The 11,298-nt window shown below is 43.6% G+C and overlaps 1 protein-coding gene across 1 annotated transcript; it reads right to left on the bottom strand.

The window, feature by feature from the left end:
• Window positions 1–6,297: 6,297 nt before the first annotated feature.
• Window positions 6,298–8,541, bottom strand: LOC134351153 (collagen, type I, alpha 1a-like). Its single transcript, XM_063057267.1, has one exon. It carries the CDS (start codon window positions 8,539–8,541, stop codon window positions 6,298–6,300), a length of 2,244 nt encoding a protein of 747 aa, XP_062913337.1.
• Window positions 8,542–11,298: the final 2,757 nt, after the last annotated feature.

Raw genomic sequence — 11,298 nt, 5'->3', positions numbered from 1 at the left:
GCAGGTCCTCAAGGGAATTAACTTAAAGAAAATGCTTTAGTTATACACTGAGCCACAGTAAATGTTATTAGGCCACTAATAAAATCTAGCAGTGGGAATAATCCTAACCATTCCTTCAAAAACTTCATTGTCCAGTATCATGGAAATGAAGCAAAGCCATTACCAAAAGGATTTAAATGACTTGTAAAATTTAGAGAGCTGCTGCTTGTGAGGATTAGATTTATTCCTTTGGATAACTTTGGGGCTTCCTCTTGAGACCTCTAAAGCATAAGTCAGTGTGACAGTTTTATCCATTTTCCATGGCTGCTGGGTGTTATGAGTGAGCAGGTGGAATGGAAGAGAGATAGTTGAGACAGCTGCCAAGCAGAGATGCCACAGCTCAGTCCCTGCCTTGACATGAATGTCAATTGTAAATCATTAGTCGAGATCAGCTCTGACTCCTATATCAGGTAAGATCTGACTTCACCTCATAACCCTATGTATTTTAACAGGGGTCATGTTTGAGTGGTCTATCAAGTATAATGCGGAGAGGATATCAATCTTGTGCAATGGCCGTTTGCTATTTTCTGCTCACAATTGATTTTGATTCACAATTACCTGATAAATGAAGAATCTGAAACAGTGTGATAGTTTCACAGTAAGAGTGAACCTCCCATAGTTTGCAGATGAAAGGCAAGGTTTTGATCTGAGAATGATTTGAGGAAATACGGTCAGATTGTGATGTAGCAGTCTTCTTGTCACCCTGGTATACTTCACTGTGTCATGGCCTTCACGTTGATGACTGTGAAGGGAGTACTGCCTGATTCATTATACCCAATAAATAACGTGCATGGCCCACTGTCTTACCATCGCAAAGTGGGCAGAATTTGTGCAGATAGTTACAGCGGGTGGTATGGACATGGCGTGATCCTGTGCTCTATGATTCTATGACACAAATAACATCTCTGCTGCAGGACGGCCAGCTGCAAATACATGATATTCTGCTTTCATATACTTAAACCAGGATTTGTTTCAAGGCAGGGCAAAAACAGCAAATAACAATATTAAACCTGAAGGTGAGTTCCCTTTTTTATTTGGTATTTTCATACTGTAGATATTTGTGTTTGAGGAAAGACCAATTTTCGTAAGTGCTCTGACTTGGTAATATTGAAATTTGGAACAGAAGTGGATTTGATACTGACTGCATGCATGGAGATTTTGGGTGTGTTTACAAACGCTTTACGTTTTTGGATGACACCCAAATCTCACTATTGTCCAGATCAATATATTACCCATGTGTGAACTGGACTGTATATACTTGGCTGTGTGTATCTTCCAAGGTGCCAAGGTAAGTTTGGTAAGACAAGACCAAGTATGATCTGCTAATCCAAAAGCATAAAACAAAAACGCTGGAAATCCTCACCAACTTTGCTGGAAATCCTCACCAACTTAGACTGCACCTGTGGAAAGAATAGCACTGATTAAAGACTGTTAACTTGAGCCAGTAGATTTTGTTTCTGTTTCCCCAAATGCTGCCTGACCTGCAGAAAATTTTCAGCAATGGCCGTTTTTATTTGTGAGTTGGTAAACTGCACAGTGTAACTATTTACAGTGAGGCGAACAGAAAGAGCCTAAGTTATGATTGGATTCACTCACTTCTAACAATTATGCAGTGCTTTACACAACAAGGCAGATTAATGAAGATGGAGTAAATAGTTTTGTCTTAGCAAAACGAATATACAAAAAAAAACAATTAACTGCTTATCATAAGCAAGTATAAGGAATTTAGTCTTTGCAAAATCAGTGCTATGGAATTTCAAACAGAATTTTTTTGCATGAATAAATGAATTTTGCACCAGATATACTCAATTCAGCAAGATCTATCAAGAGGGTCCAAAAATGTCCGCAGGAATTTGCTGGAATAATAACCACAACACATCTCATTTATATTATTTTCTGTGGAGCTAGGAGGAGAAGATAGTATTTTACCCTGCCTCTAAAAATATTGCAGGCTACTGCTGGTCATGGCTCCAGCCTATCTGAACCCTCACTCCATCACTAACCACCTTCCCAATTTGATTTCTGCCGTCTTCTAGCAAAGGGGACTCTCATAAGAAACATGCATTGGGAAGGAAGCTGGGTCATGTTGAGGTGGTGAGCAGAGAAGGAGGCAGTTATCAATGTCAATTATAGGTCAATGATTTAGATAATGAAATTGATGGCTTTGTTGCAAAGTTTGCAGACGATATGAAGATAGGTGGGGGGCATGTAGTTTTGAGGAAGTTGAGAGGCTATGGAAGGACAGATAGATTAGGAAACTAGGCAAAGAAATGGCACATGGAATACATTTACTTTGGTAGAAGAAATGAAAGGCTTGACTATTTTCTAAATGGAGAGAAAATACAAAGAACTGAGGTGCAAAGGGACTTGTGAGTCCTTGTGCAGGATTCCCTAAAGGTTAATTTGCAAGTTGAGTTTGTGGCGAGGAATGCAAATGCAATGTTAACATTCATTTTGAGAGGACTAGAATTCAGAAGCATGAAAAGTGACCTCATTGAAACCTAGCGTATGGTGAAAGGCCTTAATAGACTGGATGTGAAGAGGATACTTCCTATGACGGGAGAGTCTAAGACAGAGAACACAACCTCAGAATAGAGGGGCGTCCTTTTAGAATGGAAATGAGGAATTTCTTTAGCCAGAGAGTGGTGAATCTGTGGAATTCTTTGCCACAGGCTGTGGAGGCCAAATCATATGTATACTTAGGCAGAGGCTGATAGATTCTTGATTAGTCAGGGCAAGAAGGGATACGGGGAGAAGGCATGAGACTGGAGTGAAATAAAAATTGGATCAGTCGTGATGAAATGGTGGAGTAGACTCAATGGGCCAAATGGCCTAATTCTGCTCCTATATCTTATGGTCTAATGTGTCAAATAAGTACCCTAACAGAATAGTTATCCTTCATCTTGTTACTTACTTAACCCATCACCCCTGTTGGGGCATAGGTCACTGATGGCTGCTCAGCAAAGTGCTCTGTCATGGACCATTTTGAAGTTGTCCCCAGATGAAGATCCTTTCTCTCCCAGGAACGAGGTCTTTGGAGCTTCTGTTGGCATTTCTGTAGCTCTGGGTTTTTACGAGATGGGGTGGCTCACCCCATACCTAACCATCCCCCTTTCACAAGCGGAACTGGGACCATCCATGGCAGTGTTTTACATCTTGCTGATCAAAGAAAAGTAATTCAACACAAACTTTTTTGAAGGACGGTTTTTGTCTCTACCAAATTGGTTTAATTCTTTATTATGTTGTACTCTGTGCTAGATCCATATTTTATAGAATGTATTGAATTAAAAGTTTATAAAATTGCAAATTATGAAGTTTGGCGACAATAAAGTGTCACTGGTTGACCATATGAATGCTGAAAATTAAACCTTGTTGTTCTGTATCAGCATAATGAAGATCTGTTGAAAAAATTTACTACTCTAACAGAATATTGTAGAAATAATGCATAATATTATTTTAAAAGATACATGCATATGTACCAACTATCATAAAACACACAGATCACAGAAAATGTTTATGGTTGTGGCAATCTAGAATATCTCCACAACCTACACCCATCCTCATCGCCATGATAACTGATTTTTTTGTGTGTGCCATACTCTGCCAGAGCCTCGGCGACCACTTTTCAAGTGGTTGTCTTGGAGGAAAGATTGTAAGTTGTCCCCCACATCCTTCTCACAGTGCAGTCTTTTTTGTTATAAGGCTGAGTTGCGAGCTTGACACTCAACCCGGCACGAATGGAAAGCGTGCCTGGGAGCGGCCCAACTGGGTTCGAACTTGGGAACCTTCGCTCCGGAATCCGGTGCGGATGTCACTGTGCCACCAGCTGGCCTGATAACTGATAAAACTCTTCTATATCTTCATATGCCAGTTGTGGGTTTGTCAGTGATCAGGAATAAAGAAAGCTGTGTGTGCTGAAGGACCATGACATTGACTACTTGGTTTGAAGCCAGAGACATGAGAATAAAATAGACTGGCACACCCTTTACAGTTTACAGTGGTTTTCTCTCTGCTCCCAATGACTCTCAATGAGGCCCTCAATGACATCTTCGATAATGCTTTTCCATTTTGCACATGGCCAAGAGTTAATGGGGATCATTAACATTCTTTTTTTTACAGCAATGCTTTGAGATCATTGCAGATTCATTTCTTCTGCCCTGATAATATTTTGGCAAGATAAAAAAGAATTTTTTTCAGGAGTCCGGTGTTCATTAGGCAAATGATGAAGCTTGTCTATCACAACCAGCAAGTGCAGTCTGGGCCAGATGGCTGTGGATGTTGGCCAGGAAGATTTAGTTATGCTGTCATATCGAACAATCAAATCCAGTTTATCACCTACTCTTGACTGACATCACGTCAATTGTCAATTTTAAAACAACAAGGCCTCAAGATCACATTCTAAAACTTGGTGTCCCTCAGAAACAATTTCTCAACCTTACTGCCTACATCTGGGAAGAGGAGAACGTGTCAGGGATCTCAAAGGATCTATAAATGGTGGCTGTCCTCATGGAAGGAGACATATCCAATGATAACGGAAAGTGTGGTGTGAGGATAAGTCACCTCTGTCCTGGAGCTTCCTGCTGTACAGAGCTAGTACTGTGCGTTGCTGCAGGGCAAAAGCCATGTGCAAATTAAGGGCCCCTCCCTCTCCTGCTAATTGAACAAGTTCTGGGGGTGTTGATGGGACTGGGGGGGTGGTGATGTGGGGAGAGTCAGAAACTGAGGGCACCAAAGTAATTACTGGAATCAGAACCTGCAGATTATAATGGCAGCAATGTTCAGAAAACTTTATATTGTATGTGGATAATTACCTGAAGAACTTTAATCAATTGTAATTCTTGCTAATCAGTTTCATATGCACATGTTTTCATATACCAAGGCATCAAAGACAGGGTAGAACAAAGAAAGCTGTGTGTGCTGAAGGAACAGGACACTGACTATTCGGTTCCAAGTCAGAAGGTTGAGGGTTTAAGTCCCACTCTAGAGACTAGAAAATAAAATGGACTAACACTCCAGTGTAGTACTGAAGGCGTGCTGCTGTGTCTGTGGGATCAGATACCAAACTGCATGTAAAAGATAGTGTCTGTGAAGAGCTATCATGTGGATCCTGACAAATACATATTCTAAAACATATTCATAATTTCTAAGACTAATTACGCACTCACTGACACATTGCTACTTGCAGGAGCTTGCTGTGAACAACTTGACTGTTGTATCCCTTGCATTAAAACTTATTTCATGGGGTACATAGGACGTAAAACATAGAACAGTACAGTGCAGAATTAGGCTGTGCTGAACTAAATAATTTAGTAATCAGACCAGTATCTAAATAGTTCTATCTAGGGGTATCTAAGCTCTGTCTGTTATGGTCATAATGGGTGCAATATACATGCAGAATGTACTTCCTCCACTCAAAATGAAGTCTGATCAACTCTGTCATGGAAACACAACCAAAGCCACTTAATTCCATATTCCACGAGCATTTAGGATGTAATTAGAGTGACCACAACAGCTTCACCCAGATTTGTGGTCCATGAAATTCCACCCTGTAATCACATCCTGGGCAACGATTCTCCCACACAGCTCCAAATGATAGTGCAAATTGACATCTACTGGGTCAACCATACTTCCTGCCGCTCTAATGGGCATCTCTCAGTAAACAGCTGGAATGATCATTTATCCTTTGATGCAGAGACCACTTGGTGACCGTGCTACCATAATTCACCTGTGCCACCCACCTGTAAACCATTGACACTGACAGGCTTTAGGCAGGCATAAGAGATTGTTAATAGGATTCACAGTTAGTATTCTTCCGAAAAAAATAATTAATCAGTAGTAATCAACAGAGAAAAAGATTCCCGTTTACTCAGTACACACTAACATGTTAATGCACAATATGAATATCAGTCACTAATCATCTGTAAATGTACAAATGCACGTCATTTTAGTACTTTTTGATAAAAATTTTTAACTTTTCGTAACTGGCAGAAACTGAGGGCGTGGCAACAGAAAAAACACCGTCCCAATACTTCACCTCTGACAAAGCACAAACTGATCCTTTCGGGTGACGAGGCTGAGCACGGAGGATGAACCGGTGTTCAGTTCACTACTCCGTGTCAGCCAGGGCCCTCCACCCAAGCCTGTCCTGTCTGCCTGCATTTGACCCGTCTTCCTCCCTTCTGACAGCTACCATCAGGCAGGAGGCGCTGGGGCCTCGAGTCCACACTGCCAGGTTCGAGAGCAGTTGTTGCCCTGCAGCTACTGAGCCCCTGGACTGGCTTTACTCACCTCAGCACTAAACTGACCCTGCAACCACTGAGCCCCTGGATTGACTTTCCTCATCTCAGCACTAAACTGACCCTGCGGCCACTGAGCCCCTGGACTGGCTTTACTCACCTCAGCACTAAACTGACCCTGCAACCACTGAGCCCCTGGATTGACTTTCCTCATCTCAGCACTAAACTGACCCTGCGGCCACTGAGCCCCTGGACTGGCTTTACTCACCTCAGCACTAAACTGACCCTGCAACCACTGAGCCCCTGGATTGACTTTCCTCATCTCAGCACTAAACTGACCCTGTGGCCACTGAGCCCCTGGACTGGTTTTACTCACCTCAGCACTAAACTGACCCTGCAACCACTGAGCCCCTGGATTGACTTTCCTCATCTCAGCACTAAACTGACCCTGCGGCCACTGAGCCCCTGGACTGGCTTTACTCACCTCAGCACTAAACTGACCCTGCAACCACTGAGCCCCTGGATTGACTTTCCTCATCTCAGCACTAAACTGACCCTGCGGCCACTGAGCCCCTGGACTGGTTTTACTCACCTCAGCACTAAACTGACCCTGCAACCACTGAGCCCCTGGATTGACTTTCCTCATCTCAGCACTAAACTGACCCTGCGGCCACTGAGCCCCTGAACTGGCTTTACTCACCTCAGCACTAAACTGACCCTGCAACCACTGAGCCCCTGGATTGACTTTCCTCACCTCAGCACTAAACTGACCCTGCAGCCACTGAGCCCCTGGACTGGCTTTACTCACCTCAGCACTAAACTGACCCTGCAGCCACTGAGCCCCTGGATTGACTTTCCTCACCTCAGCACTAAACTGACCCTGCAGCCACTGAGCCCCTGGACTGGCTTTACTCACCTCAGCACTAAACTGACCCTGCAGCCACTGAGCCCCTGGATTGACTTTCCTCACCTCAGCACTAAACTGACCCTGCAGCCACTGAGCCCCTGGACTGGCTTTACTCACCTCAGCACTAAACTGACCCTGCAGCCACTGAGCCCCTGGACTGGCTTTACTCACCTCAGCACTAAACTGACCCTGCGGCCACTGAGCCCCTGGACTGGCTTTACTCACCTCAGCACTAAACTGACCCTGCGGCCACTGGGCCCCTGGACTGGCTTTACTCACCTCAGCACTAAACTGACCCTGCAACCACTGAGCCCCTGGATTGACTTTCCTCATCTCAGCACTAAACTGACCCTGCGGCCACTGAGCCCCTGGACTGGTTTTACTCACCTCAGCACTAAACTGACCCTGCAACCACTGAGCCCCTGGATTGACTTTCCTCATCTCAGCACTAAACTGACCCTGCGGCCACTGAGCCCCTGTACTGGCTTTACTCACCTCAGCACTAAACTGACCCTGCAACCACTGAGCCCCTGGATTGACTTTCCTCACCTCAGCACTAAACTGACCCTGCAGCCACTGAGCCCCTGGACTGGCTTTACTCACCTCAGCACTAAACTGACCCTGCAGCCACTGAGCCCCTGGATTGACTTTCCTCACCTCAGCACTAAACTGACCCTGCAGCCACTGAGCCCCTGGACTGGCTTTACTCACCTCAGCACTAAACTGACCCTGCAGCCACTGAGCCCCTGGACTGGCTTTACTCACCTCAGCACTAAACTGACCCTGCGGCCACTGAGCCCCTGGACTGGCTTTACTCACCTCAGCACTAAACTGACCCTGCGGCCACTGGGCCCCTGGACTGGCTTTACTCACCTCAGCACTAAACTGACCCTGCGGCCACTGAGCCCCTGGACTGGCTTTACTCACCTCAGCACTAAACTGACCCTGCGGCCACTGAGTCCCTGGACTGGCTTTACTCACCTCAGCACTAAACTGACCCTGCAGCCATTGGGTCCCTGGACTGGCTTTACTCACCTCAGCACTAAACTGACCCTGCAGCCACTGAGCCCCTGAACTGGCTTTACTCATCTCAGCACTAAACTGACCCTGCAGCCATTGGGCCCCTGGACTGGCTTTACTCACCTCAGCACTAAACTGACCCTGCAGCCATTGGGCCCCTGGACTGGCTTTACTCACCTCAGCACTAAACTGACCCTGCAGCCACTGAGCCCCTGGACTGGCTTTACTCACCTCAGCACTAAACTGACCCTGCAGCCACTGAGCCCCTGGACTGGCTTTACTCATCTCAGCACTAAACTGACCCTGCGGCCACTGGGCCCCTGGACTGGCTGCTTTCATTATCGCTGACCTAACTCCGTGGCTGTGGACTCACTTTCGGCACTCTGTGGTTCATGTTCTGTCATTTGTTCACTTTTTTATTGTTTGCATGATTTGCTCTTTTTTTCACACATTGGACATTTCATAGCATTTATTGTATGGTATTTTTCGTGGATTCTATTGCGTTTCTTTGTTTTGTGACTGCCTGCAAGAAGGTGAATCTCAGGGTTATGAATGGTATACAAACATTGATAATAATTGTACTTAGATATTTGAACTTTGAACTTTGATGATAGAACTTAGTAAATGTAACGCTGCAAGCTCAGGGTGGATGGGTTACAATAATAGAGCAGGCTAGAGAACACAGGCAGCTGAAGATGCATCAACAGTTCATAAAGAAAAAATCTGGAGAAGCTAGGGGGACAGATGATTGGTAATCCTGGAGACTGGTAGAAAACATGCAACACATTGATGCAGCTAGTAGAGGTGCTGCCTCAAAGCCTGAGTGGACAAGGTTCAATCTCGACCTGGCATATGTTTTTACGTTCGCTGTGTGACAACGTGTTTCCTTCTTTGAAACGTTCCATCATTGAAATGTTCCCACAACCTCTGGATTCACTTCCAAGGACTCGTCATCTCATGTTCTTCATATTTATTGCCTATTTGTTTATTATTATTATTTTTGCTATTTGCACAGTTTGTTGTCTTTTGAACACCAGTTAAACACCCAAGTTGGTGCAGTCTTTCATTGATTCTATTGTGGTTATTGTTCTATAAAAGGATTTTTTAAGTATGCTCACAAGAAAATAAATCTCACCGTTGTATATGGTGACCTATATGAATTTGATAATAAATTTGCTTTGAACTTTGAATGTTGAACTTTTGGTGCTCTGGTTTCTTTCCACATCCTAACGATGTGCATACCGAGTGATGAGTTGGTCCTCAACTATGTGCTTGGAAGAAGTAAAACCACAAGACCATAAGATATAGGAGCAGAAGTAGGCCATTTGGCCCATCGAGTCTACTCCACCATTCAATCATGGTCTGAGATACCCCCTCATTCTCCTGAACTCCAGGGGATACAGCCCAAGAGCTGCCAGATGTTTCTCATACGGTAACCCTTTCATTACTGGGATCATTCTTGTGAATAGTTGGAATTGTTGTAAACCTGGGCAGAATAGTTTACTAGGAAAATGAATAGAGGGATGGGCTTGCTTTATAAACAGGCATAAATCCTGATGGGCGAATGGCACCTTTTTTGTTGCAAGAAAATATGGGATGACTACTTGGAAGAACTGAACAGAGCTATGCGGAAGTGCTGTGGGAAACAAAAAAAAAAAATCAATGCCGTCCAAGTGGTAATTTACCAGCATGGAGATGCAGGGGAATGAAATCAAGGTCTCTGCTGAGGACTGATTGCTCTGAGTCAGAGAGAGGGAGGTCAGGGAAACATGGGGGAAATACTGCATGGTGAGATGTGGTTGGAGGAACATAAGGGGGAAGAAATATTGAAGAGCTTAGGATAGTGGAGTGACTGAAGTCTGCAATTACTGAGGCTGGAAATGGAAAGAATTTTAATGTCAAGGAGCCACATAAGCTGAAGCATGGAGTGGTGATGCAGTCCAGACAGCCTTGAGGCCAAACAGGAGAAAGCACATCTATGACAGAACATGACCGTGAATGTGGATCTCCAATGTAGGGAGAACAGTGGTTTGTGAATGTTGAATTTCTTGGAGATATCTATGATCTTCAGGGGTATAAAACAGCTTTGAATTTCTTGACTTTCTTAGTGGGTAACGAGGGGGTGGTGGGGTAATTTCATTATGCAAAGTCATGGTAAAGACAGTTTCTTGATGGATTTGCCCCTGTGTACTGTCTTAAAACAACTTGCAATATTAAATGTGCGTATAAAAGATTCTTGTAAATGCATCTTAAGTGATACTTGACCCCACTATAATCACGGCAGAAGGAACCATGACAGTTCAGTTCCATCGCAGCTTGAAAAGTAGAGGACTGTTCCTGTGTCTCATTACAACCTATTTGTGAGAGTTGAATTCAATCAATTAAAAGATTCCTGTGACAAATGAGTTCCATGTCAAGAATCTACCCACTGAAGAACCCTCTTTCTCTCTTTACTTGGACTCAAAGATGAAACAGTAAGAAATACAACTAATTTTCAAGGCTTGCATTTTTGACTTGTAAAATACGAAAATACATCATGTTTGCTAAATAGTTGTGATGCCATACGTCTAGATAATTGACCATGACAAACAATTGATTAATGCTTCAGCTTGTACTTCATCTTGCCATCTAACACAATTTGACATCATTTGGTTGGAATGACCTTTCCTTAAAATGTCAATTGATTCCATAATAGTGAGAATATTTAATTAGAATGCTGTTATTAGCTTGGTATTCAAATAACTGTTATGTTCCTGGCTTGAGCAAAGCTGTATCAGGTGATGTTTTGTAATGAAATCAATATCATTCCACACATCATGAAAAACCAACAGATATTTTCATTGTCAGGGAAAGATTCTAGTGGACTAACAATTCAGAACCATAAACTGAGGGGATTACGATAAATATTGCATAACAATGCGATGAGCATCATTCTTATCCAGATACTGAGGTATTGAGATTGATCCAGATTCATGAAAATTATGGAGCTTCCAAACAAGGCCTCCATAACCCCAGCACAGAACTGTAGGAGAATGCATGTCCAATGAGTTTGTGTGGAGCAATCCTCTTAAGCCCATTGCCATAATCCCAGCAATG

The sequence above is a fragment of the Mobula hypostoma genome, chromosome 8 (assembly GCF_963921235.1).
Source record: "Mobula hypostoma chromosome 8, sMobHyp1.1, whole genome shotgun sequence".
NCBI lineage: Eukaryota > Metazoa > Chordata > Chondrichthyes > Myliobatiformes > Myliobatidae > Mobula > Mobula hypostoma.
The sequence above is the reverse complement of the archived record's forward strand: the minus strand, read 5'-3'. Positions and strand labels throughout refer to the sequence as shown.